At 43.9% G+C, this 21193-nt stretch overlaps 1 protein-coding gene across 1 annotated transcript in view; it reads left to right on the top strand.

The window, feature by feature from the left end:
* Nucleotides 1-21193, top strand: part of Dnah7 (dynein axonemal heavy chain 7) — a 257387-nt gene that overhangs the window by 60706 nt on the left and 175488 nt on the right. The window contains exons 16-19 of the mRNA XM_042259698.2: nt 830-1054; nt 3689-3835; nt 5674-6359; nt 8091-8277. Of these exons, the coding sequence (XP_042115632.2) occupies nt 830-1054; nt 3689-3835; nt 5674-6359; nt 8091-8277 (1245 nt within the window). The remainder of the gene's footprint in view (nt 1-829; nt 1055-3688; nt 3836-5673; nt 6360-8090; nt 8278-21193) is intronic.

The raw sequence follows: 21193 nt of genomic DNA on the forward strand, positions 1-21193 counted from the left end.
CTTAAGAACGGAGAGGACCCGAGTTTTGTTCCCAGCACTCACTGTGGGGTGCTTGCAACCACCAGAGACTCTGACTCCGGAGGATCAGAGGCTCTTTTCTGGACTCTACGGGCACCCGTACTATGTGACTTCAATCTTCCCCCACACTCATGCATATACATAATTAAAAATAAGACTAAATCTTACAAAATCAACATTCTAGATTGGTGCCCCTGGCATCTCTTCGGACCCTCACACCAGTTCCCTCACGCCACGGGGGCCCCATGCTCCCTCTGCTTGCCCCTTCCTGCCTGCCGTGGCCCATGGCCTCTGAGAGCTCCTGCTCCTGGCTGGCTGGCTCCGAACTATGGGTGCCATGGTGCAAGCGGCAGCAGCAGCAGCAGCAGGGGGCCTCTCGTGGGAGCACTGTCCATGCTGAGAACCCCAATTTTCACTTATTTGGCTAACCAGCATCTCTCTAATTAGATTGCAAACTCCATGAGGGTAAAAGCCCGGTAGGCTTCATGGCCGCTTCTTTGCCAGCACCCGGAACACGTGTCGGGCAAATTTCTGGTGCCCCAAAGCACTGTAAGAAGAAATGAAATCACGCAGGCAGGCACGTCTGCTTTTATCTTCCAGGGATGCACGGCCTCCTCCTTGGTCTTGCACTGATTTTTTTTTCTTTTAATGTATTGTTAAGTATCTTCTCACATTTTTTTTTCTTTCTGTTGCTGTAGTGACAGGGTTGGGGTGGTGAGAAGTCCGTGGTGCTGGGCTCCCGAGTTTGGAGCCACATTCTGCGGTGCTGTGTGTCCTCACGATGCTGTCTGTAACCTTTGCTTGCCCCCAGGCTCACATTCAGAAAGTGGAGATGACGGACATGGTGGAGCTGGGACAGAGACTGGTGGATTCTAAAAACTGCCTGGCCTTCCTCATCGAGTGTGTGAACTTCTCACCTGCGGACATCAGGCTGAACAACAGCGTTTTCCAGTGGTATGCCAGAATGGGCGAAGTTTTTGACGAGCACAGGAAAATCATTAAAGATAAAACAGAACAGTATCAAGAAGGCCTTAAGGTTGGTACTGTAGATTTTTTCAAATTACTCTCGTCTTCTAGAAATGTTTGGACTTGAACACAGTATTATAGGCTCCTTTGTTACCCAGGCCACACATTGTAGCTTTCTCCCTGTCATCTCAGTAGAAGATTGGATCTTTTCTTTTCTAATGGATGATTCAGGAGTGGCTCAACAGTGCATTGATTGACGTGGGCTCAGTTTTGAATTTTAGAGGTAGTATGAAGAAAATGTTGCTCACAAGTGACCATTAATAAAACAGTGTTTATTTTGTGCCATTTATGGTACTAACTTCAGGGTTTTTTTTTTTTTTTTTTTGGTTTGATTTGGTTGGTTTACTATTATTTATTTATCTATTTATTTATTGGTTTTTCGAGACAGGGTTTCTCTGTGTAGCTTTGCGCCTTTCCTGGAACTCACTTGGTAGCCCAGGCTGGCCTCGAACTCACAGAGATCCGCCTGGCTCTGCCTCCCAAGTGCTGGGATTAAAGGTGTGTGCCACCACCGCCCGGCTTTTTTTATTTATTTCTTATTGCGTCAACATCAAGATTCCCTTGATGACATGCTTCTTTATATTCATAATCACTCAGTGCCCTGACCGGACATTTTTTTCTGGTAGAAGGTTTGTGGCTTACCTCTGCCTACTGTCTAGCCCAGTTTCCTGCTTTTTGGTACACTCCTGATTTTGTTAACTCCAAGAACCTTCTAGTTCTCTGCTCTGTGCATCTCTCATGTTTAGTATGTTATCTCTGCACTCTGCAGCACACTGCCCCGGCCACACCAGTCACACCCAGCTGGTTTTTATGAGACACCTTCTAGACCTCAGGGAGATTCTCTGTTGTTCTTTTACACACTGCCGCTAGACTAATGTCCCCATCAAGACTATGACTTTCAGTTCTGTCTGCCACTAGATGGTCAGCTCCCGAGAGTCTCGTTTTTATTTATTCTCTATGTTTATCCCACTGGCTAGCACAGTGACTGACCCACAGTGTCTCAGCCCAGTTCGTGCTGTTAGGAGATGTGTGACTGGGTAATTTATAAAGAGAAGTTTATTAATTACATTTCTGGTGCCCGCGAAGTCCAAATTCAAGAGAGCGGCATCTGCTAAAGACCTCACACCGATTCATCCCTTGGCCGTAATGGAAGGCGAGAGATTATGGGGCACATTTGTAAGCAAGAGAACAACAGAGAGGAGAGGGGGAGAGGAAGTGGCCAAACCCACCCCTTTCCTCGGAGCCAATCTCGCGTTAACTCACTTCCAGGACAGCGGAAATCACTTCGCATGTGAGGCCAGCACCTCAGGCCCTGCTCACTCTTAGGGTTCCATTTCTCACCATGTTTATTTCCAACGCATGAATGTGGGGCACATTTAAACCACAGCTTTCAGAGGGCTATGAGCACTCCACAGAGTTTTATGAATGAATTACCTAAATTTTTCAGTTTCGTTTTATAAAAGAAACTAAAATTCTTAAGATTGACTTAGGTCATCCAGTCCAGATGTTCTTTGATCCCAAGCTACCTGTTTTTCTACCACACCCAAGAAGATGCAGTTCATAGATTATGTTACTTGGAGAGTCATTCATAGCCTTAAAATAGTTTATTTTTAAACTCTTGTTACTATTTCTCTTTTACGACTAGGCTATTTCCAACATTATGAGTGTGGAAAACATGAAAATGAATATTAGATACTTAAATCATAAAATAATTGACTCTTAGAAAATTCTTTGGTGGCCCAGAATTATCCCTACTTGATTTTAAAGTGTCCTTTTTCAATAATCTACATATAATATTGATGCAATCTTCTTCTTTTCCCTCACCCATGAAGTCAGAGCAATGAATTCACTGGGAAACAAGAGACTCGAGGACAGAAACCAACCTAGCCTCTATGAAATAGAAAAAAAAAAAAAAAAGATCCTACTTTTGAATAACCTAGATTTGACTTTTAGATATTTCATTAATAGATATTTTTAGCATCATTTAATCTGGGATGGCTTACCAATGACAGTTTTATAAGTGTTTTTTTTTTTGTGAAGCACACACACATCTGTTTTATGTTGGGATATTAAAATATTAATATTTCACACCTAGATTTATTAGCTTTGCACATTTCTTGTCATGAGTGCTCATGGGAAAAAACAGTAGCGTTGGGATAGCTTGGTTCAGTGTTGCTAACTGAAGAGCTACCTTGGCAACAGCATAATTAAGTAGTTCAATTTTTCACAAATGCTACGAAAATGATATAGTTATTCATATAGCCCTTAAGTAAACAGACCTTTCTTCTAACTCTCTCCTGGTTCTTAGCAATCTTTCAAATGCTCAGTCATTTGTTTGCATCAGTTTTTCAGCCCACTAAAGAGTATAATTTTAACACAGTTTTTAAATGAACCAAAACTCCTTACATTGTTTAGGGCCAACTTATAAACTAGGGGACTAGAGGAATTTTAGTGTGCTTATTTTAAAATTATTTTTTTTCATATTTTAGATTCCAGTCATTCTTGAGGCTATCTTTCTTTATATTTTGTCATAAAAATATAATAATAATAATTTTGATAAGCCTTTCAAATAGTGAAGATTTCTCTTGATATCCAGGGGTTTTCATTTTGTAAGAATAGTAAGCACGTGCATTGTTCCCATCAGTTGCGGTGTGAGCGGTTTGTGGAGGAACTGGAGAGCTACGCTAAACAAGCAGAAGAATTTCACACATTTGGGGACCTGCAAGACGTGCAACGGTACCTGAAAAAGGCTCAGGTGCTGAATGGCAAGCTGGATGCCGCAGCAGACAAGGTATAGTTAAAATCTCCAAAGGATGCGGCCACCTAGAGAAACAGCAGTGTTTGCATTCAGTAGTCACTCTTAAATAGACCCATCTGGGCATGGTAGGACATGCCTCACTCCCATACTCGGGAGGTTGAGGTAGCAAGATTGCGAGTGGGAAGCCAACCTAGGTTACAAAGTGAAACACTGTTTAAAAGGAAAAAAGGTGGGGGTTAAAACAGTTGAATTACATTAAACAAGAGAATAACAGAAGCAATTCAAACTTCTGGTCGTGCTTCAAGGAGACGCAGCAGGGTGGTTCTCCGTGGGCGGCAATATGTTTCTGTGGTCCTCAGCTTTTATTTTAAAGATAGAGTTATCTCTGCCGGTTTATCACACACCGCATCATCTAATCATCTGCATCACAGTTCTACCGTAACTGTTGAGAGAAGGGCGCATAATAGTGTTTGATTGCGGTTTAGTGTTTTTGTATTCAGATGCCTGCTTAGATGGCGCAGCTGTTTTAAAATTGGACCCATCATTGCCTCTCGCTGAGCCGCTGCGCGCACACACTGCTGCGTCTGATTCAGCTCTCTTACAAGAACCTGGAAGAGGAAAGCTAGATCCTTTGCCACACATAATACAATCTTGATTCTGTTTCATGATGAAAACAAACTGCACTTTTCTTAACATTAAAAGGCCTGAATATCTACTGAGGTGATTAAATAGTTTATAATCATCTCAAATAGGTCAAATACACATTAAAAAAAAGTAGAAATAAACTTTTAAGATGGTTTATAACCAGAGTCACTGAAATCCTAAGTCACCTGATTATCTGATGTATCCAACTAGATTGCGCAGTCCACGTCTTCACATAGTCCATGACTAACTAAGAGAAAACGCTTCCTCTGCCTCTTCCCATTCATCCTGCTCTGTGGTCTGCGTGCTTCTGCACACTTCTGATGCATAGCACATACATGTGCACACATAACATTATATGTGTGGTTAGCAGCTACTGGTCTACAATATTTCTCCTCTTTACTTTAAATTAGTATTGAATGACTTCTCTTTGTATTTCCACTTACGTATGTCTTTCCTGAGCTAAGTCAAGAACTCTTGGGAATCAGACCTTTTGCCTGTTTTCCACAGTATCTAACACAGGGATCTTCTTATTCCAAGCACTTAGATTCTTTCAGTGAATGAAGCCAGATCTTCAATATGTCTTTGGGGGTAAAACTTCCTTCTATTTTTAAATGTATTTGACTGTTAAGCTAATGCAACAAAACACTGCCCCAAAACATGATCACAAGGAAACAAGGAAATGATATTCAATCTTTAAAAAAAAAACATAAATCATTTCATTTGTGACATGGATTAATCTGGAGGGGATGTGGTAAGTGAATAAACCAGATACAGAAAGATACCCAGTGTGTGATGGGACTGCAAAGAGTCAAGCCTGGAGAAGCAGCGCCCGATAGTGGTTACCAGGGAGCAGGGGTTGGAGAGATTGATTGAAGGATAGGAAACCTGAGTTAAATGGAGGAATACGCTGGTTAGATTTATTAGACAGCGTGGTGGTTATATTTAATAGCCATGCATTATGTATTTGAAACCTGCTGAATGAGTAGCTTTTCAGGGTGAGGTAATGCACGTACCCATTAGCTTGAGCTACTCATTTCAGGATGCATACATGTGTACACCATAAATACATACATTCAATTAACTTTTTAAGAAAATAAATAAGAACTAGACTAATGCTCAGTCCTTACACTTACTGAATTTACTGTTAGGGCTCAGGGAGAGCTGGTGATTAACACCTTCAACATCATTCACTTTCAGAATCACTTACTCAATGCCCTTCTTTTCAGATTGAGCAGTTTAATGCAGAGGAGGAGGCCTTTGGCTGGATCCCATCAGTGTATCCTCAACGTAAAAAGATCCAAGATGGTCTGAACCCTTATCTCCGTCTCTATGAAACTGCTGTGGAGTTTAGTACCAAACACAGAGCGTGGACAGAAGGACCATACCACAAGGTGAACCCAGACCAAGTCGAGGTCGACGTTGGGAATTACTGGAGAGGACTCTATAAGCTGGAGAAGGCCTTCCATGATTCTCCCAATGCGCTCGCAATGACAAAGAAAATAAGAGCGAGAGTGGAGGAATTCAAGCAGTACATCCCTCTCATCCAGGTCATCTGTAATCCGGGCCTGCGCCCCAGGCACTGGGAGGCCATGTCTGCCATTGTTGGCTACCCCCTGCAGCCAGCCGACGACTCTACCGTTTTCTCCTTCATAGACATGAATCTGGACCCATTTTTAGACAGATTTGAAGGCATTAGTGAAGCAGCCAGCAAAGAATATTCTCTTGAAAAGGCCATGGATAAGATGATGACTGAATGGGACACAATGGAATTTGTCATTCATCCATACAGAGAGAGTGGGACACATATTTTGTCATCGGTGGATGAGATTCAGATGTTGCTGGATGACCATATTATCAAAACACAAACTATGCGAGGATCACCTTTCATCAAGCCTTATGAAAAGCAAATGAGGTAAAATAATATGACATGTTGATATGACGTTACCCAAGCCACGTGCGTTCAATCTAAAGTTCTTCTGGGGACTGATTCTTCATTTCACATTTAATATTTTTAAATTTATTATTCCATTTCTAGTTCTCTCTCTCTGTCTCTCTCTCTCTCTGTCTCTGTCTCTCTCTCTCTCTCTCTCTCTGTGTGTGTGTGTGTGTGTGTGTGTGTGTGTGTGTGTGTGTGTGTGTAAGAGAGAGACAGAGACAGAGAGGAGATATGGTCTGTGGAGGCCAGAAGAGGGTTGTAGGAACCTGTGGAGTCTACTGTAAGGAATGATAGCCTTCATAGTTTTGAAAGATTACGGATCCCTTTAGATAACATTCAGATACTCATTTTTATTGCCAACAAACTGATCTTACTTTTTTTTTTAATCCTTAGAAGTAACTTTGTGCCCAAGCATAGTTTAAAGAGAGGGAAGTGTAACACTAAGATGATGCCATTTCCCAAATTTGGAAACAGAAGGTCAAAGACAGCCTACTGTGGTTTCACCTTCTATGCGTGATAGCTGGCAAATAAGTGCAGATGAAAAAAAACAGACACCAGACATTCTTAAAAGAAGATAGCTAAATACGTGGAATTCTTACTCTGCTCCTCACTGTTTTCATTTTTTTTTTTTGAATGTGTATTGAACAGTTTAGATTTTACCTTAAGAAACAGGCAGCTAAACTAGACGGCCGTATTCGGTGTGTGCTTGACTGGCAGGGGAAACTGACGGGATGGTTCCTGCCTCTGGTTCCCCCACACCTGAGAGATGATCAGAAACCCTGTGGTTGGCTCTTCCCCTTCCACCTAGAGTCGTTTTTGAGGGACTCGGCTTGATAGCTTTATGCAGTGGGATTTTTTTTTCTGCGTCATAAAGGCATTAGAGGAAAAAAAAGATAAAAACGCCAGAAGAAAGCAGAGGCATTCTTGTCTTCTTAAGTAAAACAGATGCCCAATTCACAGATAAACGCTGGGGAAAATCATTTTGAAAAGACATTTGAAAGCACCCTGTAACCAGGAAGAACAATTAGACTTCTTTGTGTTAAGAACTGAAAATTACAGATTATCTCTTGTAAATAAGTAAGGCGTTAATATACAAGCAAAGCTCTTCCCTTCCAAGTCTCACTGACTAATAAGGCATTCTTCCTTGTTTGATTTCTCGGACAGCAGTCACATCCGGGGGCTCTGTCCTTTGTTAGCTGGGGGAACTGGCGCCTGGCACCTAATCTTGGCCCCCCGACTTGTGCAAAGGAAATGCTTTGTACAGGGTTATTGCAAAGGTGGATGAAAATGCAGAGAGATTTTAAAATTGCGGTGATAAAAACGTTAATTTTGGAGTGATGTTTCTACATAAAGGAACTTCAGTCTTTAAGTTTTTGATATTTGGAGATGAGCTGATAACCTACTGTAATTTAAATACTACCTCTTATGCATGTATGCCGCATTGCATTTGGAGGGATGGGAATTTTGTGAATATAGGCTCTATCTTAATGATTGGTTATAAGCTTAAATATTGATATAATTATTCTGAAACAGGCTCTACTTAAAAAAAAAAAAAATCCTGGCGATTTCCCTTTGAATGCCGCCAGAGAAGCAGAAATTAGAGTAACAGTGTTCCATGGGTGGTTGGCAGACAGATGTGGGTTTGAACTTTGCTGTCTGGGACCCCGCCTGGCTTGCTGGTCTGAGACCACTGTGCTTGTCCCACAGAGAATGGGAGGGCAAGCTGCTGCTGCTGCAGGAGATCCTGGATGAGTGGCTGAAGGTGCAGGCCACCTGGCTCTACCTGGAGCCCATTTTCAGCTCTCCCGACATCATGTCCCAGATGCCGGAAGAAGGCAGGCGGTTTACAGCTGTGGATAAAACATGGAGAGATGTGATGAAAACCGTCTTACAGGTAGGTAGAATTCTCTGAAAACGTGATTATGTAACAGAAGTGGTACGACTTTTGTTTTAAAAAAATCCACATGAGGACTGGAGGGAGAGACAGCTCAGCTGTTAAGGGCACTTGGCTGTTCTTCCAGGGGACCCGAGTTCAATTCCCAGCACCCACATGGCAGCTCACAACTGTCTGTAACTCCAGTTCCAGGGGACTCGACATCCTCACACAGAGATAAATGCAGACAAAACACCAATGCACATGAAATAAAAACAAAATAATTTAAAAATAAATCCACGCAAACAGTTACTGTTTCTAATAAGCCATTACTCCCCACAATAGACATTATCTTTTCAGCTATTCTTTTAGAATTTCAGGAGAAGGAAATGTGAAGATCAGAAATGGGTGCTTTGCCCGGATCTCTTCTGGAGGCCTGCACTGCACGGAGTTGACTTAGTGGCCTTCGTTTGCTGGTGTGGTTTTTACCAGAGGCTCTGGCAGGAAGCCAGCACCCGCTCTGGATGCCATGTCCATCCTGGCCTTGTCTCCCTGCTGTGGCCTCTCACTGTTCTCTAATGCACTGCGACAGGAAGTGACCAGCAAGCTTGCTGGCTGCTCAGGCAGGAGTATCTCTCCCAGGGAGCTAAAAAAAATGCAAAGAGAAGTCCATCCAGAGAGTCTAAAAAATGCAAACAAAATGCACTGAAGTCATAAAACACATAGATCCTGGAGAGGCGAACTTGAGCCAAGAAGACATGTAATAAAGCATAGTCACACTGAAGGACATCACGTACAGGATTTGGGTACAAAGGTGATTGTTTTATTATTGCAGAACACAAACATCTCTGTTGATATTTTAATCCAAGACCCTGTAAGCTAGAGGAACGGCACCTAAAATGTCCTAACCTGAAATAACAATACGTACATATTTATTATTTAAATTTACAAAGTTATGCCTATAGGCCTAACTACTGATCATCATTCATTGATGGCAATTATGTATTTGACAGGAGAATATCAGGAAGATGGACATGGGTTTGTTTAGTAGGCTTGCTTCAATTTTGTAATAATATTATCAAATATGTACAAACCAAGCTGTAAAATTAATCACAATGTAATTAATTCTACACTTAATAGGGCTATTAGTGAATTATTGTGTAACGCTGAGTCATTTCTAATGTAGTTCACAAATATAATCTGTCGAATAGTTTCCTTACCACAATGCAAAGCCACTATAATGCATATTAATTTCATTAAGAAAGGTTTAATTAGAATTTTTATTGTTTCCCCAAATTTAAAGTAGATATTTCTATTTATCTCATTGATATAATTTTATTTATATATATTTTATATATGCACAGTCTCATTTTGTTGCCCTGGCCTGGAACTTGCTGCCAGGCTGATCTCAAACTCACAGAGATCCATTTGCTCCTGTCTCCTGAGTGCCAGGATTAAAGGCGTGCGCCACCACTCCTGGAAAAAATTATTTTTGGTATTTGATGAAAATATCCTTTAAAATCTCACAGTTCTAAGGAATTGCATACATTGCTCAGTGTCTAGAAGGGGAAGCTATGCTGGCACGAGTGAAGAGAGAAGAAGTTATTATGGCCATGCGGAACTGTGCAGCTCGAATATGTGAACAGCTCACGCACTAATCCACAAACGAATACGTTTGGGTTTTGTGGTCACTGTGGTTTGTTTTGGTGACACTTCATTAGCATTTCCTGAATGATGTCACTGTCTTCCTGAGCTGCTCGGCATGCTCTTGTTCTCAATGTTAGTACCCAGAGAAGATCTTGTGCATACTCTCCAAAGCTTTGAAGACAAGCACGTGGCCATATTCTCTCAAGAAGCCTGATGAGATGATCTGTGCGGTAGAAGCAGTGAATTAATGGCTCGGTACAAGAGGGTTGCACCTTCATGCTTAGGAGTCCTAGGAAAGACTCTTCATGTGGTGGACTTTTCCATGACAAACTTCCAGAGGTTAGGAACAGAACATCACTGCTTTGGTTAGCATGATAGGCTTGATTGACAGCTCAGTCTCTTATCCATATAATGGCCAATGTGCAAACATTAAGTAATTTATGTTTTTTTTTCACTGTATACATAACCCAAATACCTTCCTCATTCCAAGACTTTTCATTGCAATTCTAGAAATTTCTCTTTGGTTTTGGTTATTAGTACAGTTTTGTTTGTGAAGACTTGCCTGTCTTAAAACTTCAGGCTCATATTCTGCCGGGACTCCTCTCCCAGCAGCACAGGTAAACCCGAGGCTCTGGAAGAGGAGGGGACTCCTTTTCCACGCTGTAACATGAATCTTAAAAGGTCTTATTAATTTAAAAAAGAAAGAAAGAAAAAAAAACGGAGCCAGATATTGGAGTGAAAGCTGAAGTATGAGAGAAACAGAACAAGTCAGCCATGTTCTTATCTCTACGAAATCCTCAGTCTCAAGACAATGAATTCCTATTTCCTCACACTTTATTTATCTTTTTCTGCCCTGCCATATTACTTCCTGGGATTAAAGGCGTGTGTGCTTCCCAAGCAAAGACATGAGATCTCAAGTTTTGGGATTAAAGGCGTGTGCCACCACTGCATGGCTCTGTTCCCAGTGTGACCTTGAACTCACAGAGATCTCTATCTGACCTCCATGTCTAATCTAGTAGCTGACTCTGTCCTCGGATCCCCAGATAAGTTTTATTGGGGTGCACAATGTATCACCTCACCACTCTGCCTCTGTCGTTCAGATGCCTATGATCTAGGGTCGGGACGAGCACTCTGGTGTGCCTCAAATGGGCTGTTCCTCATGTAGGTGGGTCATAAAATGAACAGCCTCATATCAAGGATGTTCAGGGATTTCCATTGCCTTAAACACCCATCATTTCTTTATGGTGAGAGCTTTCCAAGCTATTTTCTTCTATTTGAAATACAGTTTATTATTATCATCTATAACCACGTTATTATTCAGTAGCATACCTGAAACCTTTGCTCCTGCTTTATTCCAGTGCACTGTACATCGGTCAAGCCTTCCCCAAACCCCCCCCCTCCTCTCTTCTCCTCAGCTTCTGGTAACCACCAGTCCAATCTCGACTTCTACATGGCCACCCTTTTTAGGATTCCACACACAAGTGACAGCACACAGCGCTTGTGTTTGTGGGCCTGGTTCATTTCACTTACTATAGTGATCCCAACACATCATCATGCGTACCGTCACGAATGACAAGATCTCAGTTCACCTACATACATGTTCAGCTGTTTGCCTTTCCCGGCTCAACAATGCATGTGAGAGTGGAGATGTCTGTTCAGAATGCCGACTTCAGTGTTGGATGGGTTCTTCGTGGATTCGTGGGATCACGTGTTGCTTCTGTTTTGAGCTTTTCCCAGGGATCTCCAGTCTGTTTCCCATAATGGCTGTATGAACTTACATTCTCTCCGTGCGAGGGACCCTTGGGTTTTCCTGTCATTGCCCTCACCGGTTAGCTGTACACTTTCCTAAGCTTTCCACTCACGGTGTGTTAATGTCTCCTGAAGTCCGATGAGCTGCCTTTGTTCGGTTTCCTTTAGAATGTGTCTAGCAGAGATCTCTTCTCACAGTTTCCGTTTGTCTGGGGATGGTTTTATCCCTCCACCCTTCCGAAAGGATAGTTTGGATTGGGTACGGTATTTTGGGCAGGTTTTTTTTCCCCTCAGTGTCTGGGAATCTCATGCTGCTGTCTCTGGTGCACCAGGACACTTCATGGCTATTTCCTTCCCTCACTCACCTGGGAGAGCTTCATTGTTATCTTTTTAGAACTTGACACTAATGTGGGGTACACTCGAGTTCAGTCTGTTGGACGACATTTCAACCTCCCTGCACCTAATATTTGTATCCTCCTCTATATTTGTCCATTTTTTTTTTACCTTTAATAAACTTTATACTCTGTTATCATTCTCAAGTATCCCTTTAAATCCCAGCACCCCAAGTCTTTGCTATTTGAACACAGGCCCACTGTTCCCGAAGTTTCCTCCATTCCTCTTCATTCCCTTCTTGTTTCTCCTCCCGCCTTCCTTCCCTAATGTTTCTTTGGGGAGACCTAGCCCGCTCTTGATACCTTCAATCACATTTTAAATTTGACTTGTTCTATTTTCAATTAGATTTTGGGTTGAGTTTTATAAATTGCTTTCATCTCTTTTTCAAGTTCCTTTGTAATAGAACTGAATTGCTTTTGTGTTTTCTTGGATCTCATTGAGTTTTCTTAAAGCAGCTGGTGAAACCTCTCCATCACGGCCCCAGTCACCCACAGCAATGGCTGTCTGGTCAGTTCCTGGAATCTCACGTTGACTGTCGTGGGAGAGTGCATTTCTTGAGAGCCTTGGTGCCTGTTGGTATATGATGTCATCTGGGCATCGGGGGAGTACAGACTTGCTTCGTCTTCCTGACCTGGCTTTGCACCTGTCATTCCAAAACCTCGAAATGGGCAGCTTGCCTGCTTCCGAGGCATTAGTCACTTCCCTTTCAAGTGCTGGGAGGCAGCCAGGTCCAGGTTGTTCAGGAGTCTGCTGCTGGTGTATGGTGGTGTATGGTCACTGTCTGAGTACCAGAGGGTGAGCCGCAGTTGGATGTGTGTCGGGTGTGTGTTGTTCTGATGAACTAGTGGAACATGTAGTCTATTCCTACAGGACTCATTCTAGGGAAATAAGACCCCAGGCCCACATTCTCATCTATAACCACCAGGCTGTGATCAGGAAGTATAGACTGGCTCCATGTAGAATCACCACGGATGAACCAGCCTCAGGCTTCCATGTCATATCCACAACCAACAATACTATCAAACTTGGTCACACTTGGTCCACAGACAAGCACAGCCCTGGTCTAGGACCAAAGCCTGAAGTGCTATGGACTGCTTACTGCTAAGGTAGACTCATGCATGACCCAAGACTGCTGCAAACAGCTCCGGGAAGCAGGGTCTGATGAAAGACAGGGACTGCATGTCTTCCCCCTGTACTGGGCCTATTGAGAGGCCCTGTGCACCTGCATCCCGGAGATGAAGGCCACTTGATCTGTTAAGTATAGACGACTCGTCTCAGTTGACTCAGTGTGTATAGGCGAAGAGCTCAACCCAGCTCTGACTGCTCGTGGACTTGACCCTGACCACACCCTTTAGGGTTGGGCTGCATCTTGAAAATTAACTTCCACTGGTGACTTTTGGCACACATCTCTGATGCTATAGACTGTACCTGGTAGTCTGTGCTGGTTGTCCCTGCATGCAGTTCAAAAACTCCCTCATTGAAACTGCACTGTTGTTCTTGTCTATTCTACAGGCGAGTCTTTACAGTGGTTCCTGGAACAGGTCAGTAGGGCAGGACTTTGAAACACAAGAGCTCTAAGAGGGAGTAGATTTTTTTTTTTTTTACAGCACCAGAGATTTAACAAAATGGCATCATTTAGTATTTTAAATTCTCGCCTTAAGATGTATTTAGAGGACAAGGAGTATCTGTGATTGTTTTTCTCAGAGCTGTGGTTTGACACAACCCAAAATATTGCAGCGTCTAATCCAGTGACTGGCCGACTTAGGGTGTAACTGTACTGTCTTTCTGGACTCATGGTTTACGCACTGAGAAAGGAGGATGGCGAGAGCTGGAAAGGGGACATGTGAATGTGTTTGCTTAACACCAGGTACTGAGCACCTCCAATTCTGCTGACCCTCCCTAGAAGTCTCGGCAGAGCTCTGTAGAAAATAGGGGTAGCAATATATTGTGATAGTGCTTGCCTCGGGGGACAGACTCTCTTAGGTATGGTCAAATGTGCTGATGCGAATGCAGTTATCAGAGACTCAGTCTTCAGTGTGCTGGTCAAAGAGGCATGAGTGGTGCTGTGGACCAAACAAGCTCCATGGCTTATTTCAGTGAGAGGAAATGGTGGAAGAATCTTTGACATGGCTGGACATGGACTTATAGACACTTACGCCGTCTATGCCTGTACCTTCCAGAAGTGGGCAGTGTTACTCCACTTAAGTGCATCCTGTCAGAAAAGTAGGAAGGGGATCCCCCTCCACTGTGCCCAGTTGAGTTTATTAGTGTCTTTACTTTTTAAACCTTTTCTGTAAGAGAGATGGTCCAAAGTGTGACCTTCCATTGAGCACGGTCAGTAATTTAGGAGAAACTAGATGGAAAGGATTGGTTTCAAGATTTGAGGAGGAGGGCTCACGAAACAGACTATGATGTGAGCAGACTTATGTTCCAAATGAATGCTTAGTAAAAGGCACAACTGTAGAAGGGCATACATAATTACCTGGTTGACTAGTTGACGTATTTTCTGAACATTAGGTAGTGTATTCCAGTGTGTGAACAGTGAGCTATGAAATACCGTGATCATGTAATATATTATCCCACCTGTGAGTCAAATGTGGTGATGTTTTGTTTGTGATCTAACAAATAAAGCTTGCCTGAAGATCAGAGCGTGGAGCTAATCCACTAGTTAGCCATAGAGGCCAGGCAGTGGTGGCGCACACCTTTAATCCTAGCACTCGGGAGGCAGAGGCAGACAGATCTCTAAGTTCAAGGCCACCCTGGGCTACACAAGATTGATCCAGTCTAAAAGAGAAACAGAGCCAGGCAGTGGTGGCACACATCTTTGATTCCAGCACTTGAGATCTCAGGCTGTTAATTCCAGCACTAGGGAGGTGGAGACAGGAAGTGGTATGGCTGGGTAGAGGGAGGGATATAAGGCGGGAGGAGACAGGAACTCAGTCTCTTTCAGGCTGATGAGTTGTCAAGGTAACAGAGGTGGTGGCTGTGGTTCACTCTTTTGTCTCTCTGATCTTTCAGCACTTACCCCTACATCTGACTCCAGGTTTTAATTATTAAGACCAATTAGAATCTGTGCTACAGTTAAGGGAACTCATAATCAATAGAGGACAAGCGTGCACCCAAATGTAGACAAATTTCTAAACAGTCTTATTAAATAAGAACCACAGAGCCAAACACAGGGGTAACAGCTGGCGAGATGGGAGAAATAGCGAAGAGCCACGACTAGCCTTAACGTACCACCACACCGTAGCTTCCCCAGAGAGAGTTTCTTCCTGTCTGACCTGTTGTTTTATTAACATACAAATAAAATATCACATTTCAGCACAAATAAAACATCACCACACCCAAAGGCTCCTCACCAAGTGCATCCGAGGTCACTCTAAACAAAGAATGAGGAAGCCACAGCGGCCGGCGTGGGCCTGTGTGGAGGCTAACCACTGCAGAGCCCGCCCGCTCTTCAGGATTGCTGACCACCCTAGCCTCCCACAGCAGAGGTAGCACAGCATTTCTGAGAGGTCGCCCAGGAACCAGGGAGCCATGCAGAGGAGGCAGACACGCTGCCTCTCTTTCCGCATGGAGGGGGGCGGTGATTTGTCAGCAGCGGAGAGATTTTTCTTCCTGCGTTGCCTGGCTTCTTGGAGCACTGTCACTCACCGGCGCACCGACCGACTTATTCCCTTTCCGCTCCTTCCACACAACATTGCTTCTCCTGGGGAACTCACATTACAAGGGAAATGAGGCAACATGGCTGACACTCATGAGATTTATAGGTCCTACTACGAGCACTGACCTCATAAAAAAGCAGATGGTCTCACATAAGTAGAAACACTCATTCATTTGCTGTGCCGAGGGGAGACGACAGACAGTCTGTGGGTGTGGGTGCGTTTCAGGGGTGTGTTCCTTATTAGCTCCAAATATACGGCTTACGGCACAGACAGTGTGTGTCCCGGAGTTGAGACATGAAAACAGGATTCCCACCTTTACCAATTCATTATTCAGTAGGCTACTCGGAACAAGTTTGCTTCTAAATGCCGGGCCTTTGTTGTTGTAATGCAGGACTGTCTTACTAGACAAAGCATGCTTCGTGTGGGGGAGATGTCAATGGTTCTTCCACTGGGTGGGAAATCGGGACCGGCTGTGCCATCCCTTTACCCTTCTGTAGACAGGTGACTCCACCCTTACCTGCTCTCTCTCAGCTGCCTGCCTTCCTCCCTTCCTCTTCCTCCCCCCCTTTCCCTCTTCCTCCCCATCCTCTTTCTTCCTCCTCTCCCCTCCCCTCCCCTGCCTCCTCTTTCTGTCAGGCACACTGATTCTCTCCTTTTCCTGCAATGTTCTCTCTACACTCTTCAGAGCAGCACCTTGATCCTCGAAGTCAGCTCGCAGATCACCTTCATGAAGAGACACACACATTAAGCACTGTATTGAAAATGAAATTGCCTTTTTGTTTGGGTGCCTCCTGTTCCCCCACCCCCTTCCTTTTGTGGTGTCTGTCTCATAACTTCCTACAGGCATGCCTCAGAGCTATCTCGGGCTCTGTTCTAGACTACTGCACACAAAAAAATTATAATAAATCAGGTCATGACTATAAGAAGTTTTTATTAGCATATATCAATTAGTTATATTAATGAGTTTCATTATAAGATCTTCACACACGTATATAACGTGCTTTGACCCTATTCCTCATTATCCTCTCTTGTGCCCTTCCTGTCCGGTGATGCCTTTCCTCCTCCCAGCAGGTCCCACTTACAGTTTCATGTGTGTCTTTAAGGGATCCATGGTGTTTCACTGTTTTCAGTTTCCTGGTGCCTCTGAAAGTCATGTTTACCTCTGTAGTCTATACACATTGAATCCTATTTCACTGTAAAGAAAAATTAAATCATGACATTTTCAGAAAAAAAAAAGGGGGGGGGGAGTATATGGAGGGTGGAGGGTGGAACCTGGGACCTGGAGATCATTGTGTTAAGCAAAATAAGCCAGGCTTAGAAAGACAAACACTTATGCTTTCTTCTGTCTGTAAAATGTGTGTGTATGTTTAGAAAGGAGATCATGAGATGGGAGAGGAGGGTGAGATAAGATAATAAAACCCTTGTGGTGTGAGAGCAGAAGAAAGGGACCAGCAGAAGGTGGCAGGAGGCACGGAAGAGGAATTAGAAAAAGAAAAATATCCTACATGTATGAAAATGTCGTTGTAAACTCACTTAAAAAACAATTTAACGAAGAATGGGAGCTAAGAAAGAATGCATTGCAATTTGTGAAAAACAAGGAAATAAAAGAAAGACATCTGGACAGAAATGTGTTTTTAAAAAAAAGAAAAAGTCCTTTGCTGCCAAGCAGTGCTAAAGAGCGCCCCGGTCTCGGGGTAATCATTTCTGGCCTCACTGTAATCGGGGTTTTTTTTGCTGGTGGAGCCTCCCCATGTTGATGGGAACTGCTGCCTGATGGGGTGGTGGCTGCTGAAGCCTGTCGTGCCCCAGGGAATTCTTTTAAAACGCAGCAACACTGAAGTCGCCATTCACAAGAGACTCCTCTACAGCACCACCGCGCTGCTTGGCTTGGCAGTCTGGCATTTTGCTTTTTACCCACAGTAGAGCTTTTAAAATTGGAGTCAGTCATCTCAGTCCCGGCCACCACTTTTCCAGCTAATTTTACGCAACAGTGGAAACCCTCTCTCTGTCTTTGGTTAGTAGTTAACAGCATCTTCGCTGGGAGTGGGCTGCCCCCCAGGAAACCACTTTCTTTGCTCATCCTAATCTGTTAAAGCATTACGCTGTCAAGAAATTGTTGCACTCTGTCACCTCTTCAGGCTCTCGGTCTCTTGCTGTCTCTATCACATCTGATATTTCCCCACTCAAGTTTGGAACCCATGGAAACATGTCTCCCAAGCACCTGCTAATGTTCATGTTCGGTCGCTCCCCATGAGTCACAGATGTTTTTAATGACACTTAGAACAGTACCTCCTTTCTTGGGTTTCTGATTTTCACCATCTCTGGTAGCTCTGTGTGCATGTTTATTTTTTAAGTGTGTGTGCGCGTGCGTTCATGTGAACACGAGTATACAAGTGCGCATGTGCATACGGAGGTACGAGGTCAACTTCTCAGTCATTCTTTAAAGACTTTAGTTTTTGAGACAGCATCTCCCTCTTCTGTAACCAAAAACAGTGGGCTTGAATCTCGGTACATGTAGAGCTAAACACATGGAAGACGGGAGAAAGATTGATTACCTGCAGCAGGCAAGGAGAGTGTGGGATTCACTTCCGATGTGGTACGCTTGCTTCCCCAACCAAGCAAGCATGGGGGTTTTATTCACAGAGTCTTGGGGCAGTTCCTTTCTGAACATGCTCATTTAGTACATTCCTGAGCATGTTGATTGCACCATCAAGTTTCAGCTGAAAACAAAGAAGAGGACGTTTTGAAGGTGCAATTAGTACAGGAATCTGCCCCTGAAAGTCCCCATGTTGCTTAGTCGCTGACACTAGTTGGCCAGTGAGCCCCAGGGATCCCCCTCCTGTCTCTGCCTCCCCAGGATTGGAATAAAAATGCTTGTCACTCATGACTGGCATTTTCATGTGGGTTCTGATGACTGAACTCAGAGCTCCGTGCTTGCCTGGGGAGCACTTTGTTAACTGAGGTCCTTGTGGCAGCTAGAACCTTTACAAAATGTCCTAAAATAATGACTTACCTGTAAAAATTGCCCTTCTATCCTTGGGTTGTGGGATAGGTGTTATGGTAGCAGGCATGAACACATTAATTTTATTATACACCTCTTGGATGAACAGATGCATTGCCAAGGAAAATAATATTCTGAAAGGAATCTTTTTTGTTTTTCCTTCCCAGCCGTTATTCTTAAGAGTGGGCTTAAATACTAAGTAATCCATGCTGTAAAAGTACCGTCGCCAGGGCTCTGTTGTTCCATTTAGAGAGCGCAGGCTGAGAAGATTTAGTATAATCCTCAAAGGTCCTAGGGTTTCTGAATGGTAAATAAGCACCAGTTTCAACTTAGAATCAGCTTCTCACAAAGGCAGGCAGCCTGCTCTTTGTAGCTTAAGTCTTGGCACTGAGTTTTTCTTCATAGCTGCGAAAGTCTTAAATGACAAAAGGCTCATTTTCCTTATAGTGACAACTCAGCCGTGTGGTGTGGCCACCTTCATCCTTTCCCCTGCTGGAGCTTCTGGTGACCTGCGGCTTCGGCATCGCAGTGGCCTTTCCACTGGTCCCCCCAGGTCTCAGAGTCTGCTCACACATTGTGGATCCAGACCACGTGAACTATGAAGATGTTCACTTTCCTGTCCGTGTGACCACTGTGGTGGCGTTTTTAATTTCCCTCTGGAACTTTCCCTTTGAACTCACAGTACGGTTAACCATTTGTCACAGGGATCTTGGCTCCGCAGCCTATCCCAGCTTCCAGTGGCTCTTCTTTGCATCCCCAGCTTTTGATTTAAAGCGGGAGACGTTGGCTTCACTTCCATTAGACAGTTAGAGACCACTGTGAGGTTATTAACTGGCCCAGTTTCAACATTGCTGCGTCTAGGGTGGGGGTGAGGGGACGGAGCAGCTGGATTGGTTAAGTTGCCATTTCATGTGTTGTGATCACACTCGCTGCTCATCAGGATAGCAGAGTTGAGTGATCTCAGATGACCACAGCAGTGGTAATAAGAAAGGCTTGAAATACTGTGAGAACTACCAAAGTGTGGCACGGGGGCAATAAGGGACCGCCTGCTATGGAAAAATGATGCTCATAGAGCTGCTGGACACAGGGTCACCACAAACCCTTCATCTGCAGCGTATCCCCAGTGTGGTAATGACGTGGAGAATGGGATGGGCCTGCAGTGTGTCGACCATTATCTTTGCTATTTATTTTATGCTCCTCGATGTCCACTGAGGCTGGTTGGTATCTTTGTCTTGTCCATGGCTGTCACCAAGCCCCGAGAACTGGCTCACACAGAGCAGGGCCTTTGAGAGAGAGAGAGAAGAGAGAGAGAAGAGAGAGAAGAGAGAGAGAGAGATGTTGAAAAATCAGGACTGATCCTGGAATTATTACCAAATTTCTGAGTTTATCCTAGAAAAAAAAATCTGAAAATTCAATTCTAGGTAAGTGGTCCCTGGGATCTATCTCAGTCCCAGAAACGTTCTGGCTCTTCAAGCTTTCCATTCCCAGCAGAGTCAGAGCCTTGGAGTCTGAAGAGTCTGACGGTTCTGGGCAGCCTACTTCTCTGAGTGCCACGACTTTAATGAGGTCCTTACCGGGTTTCTGTTGTCCAGGGATTTAAGCTGAGGAAGGTAATTCCTCTAGCTTACTAAGAAGTTGGAGCTTAACTCCATCGAGCATGTACACATTCTATTTCCCATAAAGCTCTTGGCAGCAGGGATGGGAAATCTCTCTCCATTTGCCAAGATGATAGCGCTCTGCACACCCCAGTCACTTGGCTCCATGTAACCTGGTCACTTGGTCTGGACATCTCAATCAACTCATCAGTCCTCACTTGGGCTATCCAAACTGGCGGTGGTTATGAAGAAACGCGCGCGCGCGCGCGCGCACACACACACACACACACACACACACATACACATACACACACATACACACACACAGAGAGAGAGAGAGAGAGAGAGAGAGAGAGAGAGAGAGAGAGAGAGAGAGAGAGAGAGAGAGAAGTTATAAACATAGTTCCTTTACCAACAATTATGAGAAGCATAAAGGATCAAAGGAAGTCCTACCAAATTTCAAATTTCTAGTAACACCTGTTAAAGCACTTTGCTAGTGTCTCTAAGACCTCAGCTAACCACCGGCATCTGGGCACAGTGTGGAGGGCTCATGCTCTCTGATTCTCTATGTTCATAGGTCTAATGCACCATTTAACAAACTGTCCTGGAATGCCTGCTCCATGTGAGAAGTTCATAATAACAGTAGAAGATTAAAGGTCTTCTTGTTTGTTTGTTTTTGTTTTTCCAGAGAGGGTTTCTCTGTGTAGTTTTGGAGCCTGTCCTGGAACTCACTCTGTAGACCAGGCTGGCCTTGAACTCACAGAGATCCACCTGGCTCTGCCTCCTGAGTGCTGGGATTAAAGGCGTGCGCCACCGCTGCCTGGCTCAGTCCTCTTTATGATAAATATTTTTTTCTAGCAGGCAAGATGGCTCAGTGGGTAAAGGCA

This window comes from Peromyscus maniculatus, chromosome 13, assembly GCF_049852395.1.
Source record: "Peromyscus maniculatus bairdii isolate BWxNUB_F1_BW_parent chromosome 13, HU_Pman_BW_mat_3.1, whole genome shotgun sequence".
Classification (NCBI taxonomy): Eukaryota; Metazoa; Chordata; class Mammalia; order Rodentia; family Cricetidae; genus Peromyscus; species Peromyscus maniculatus.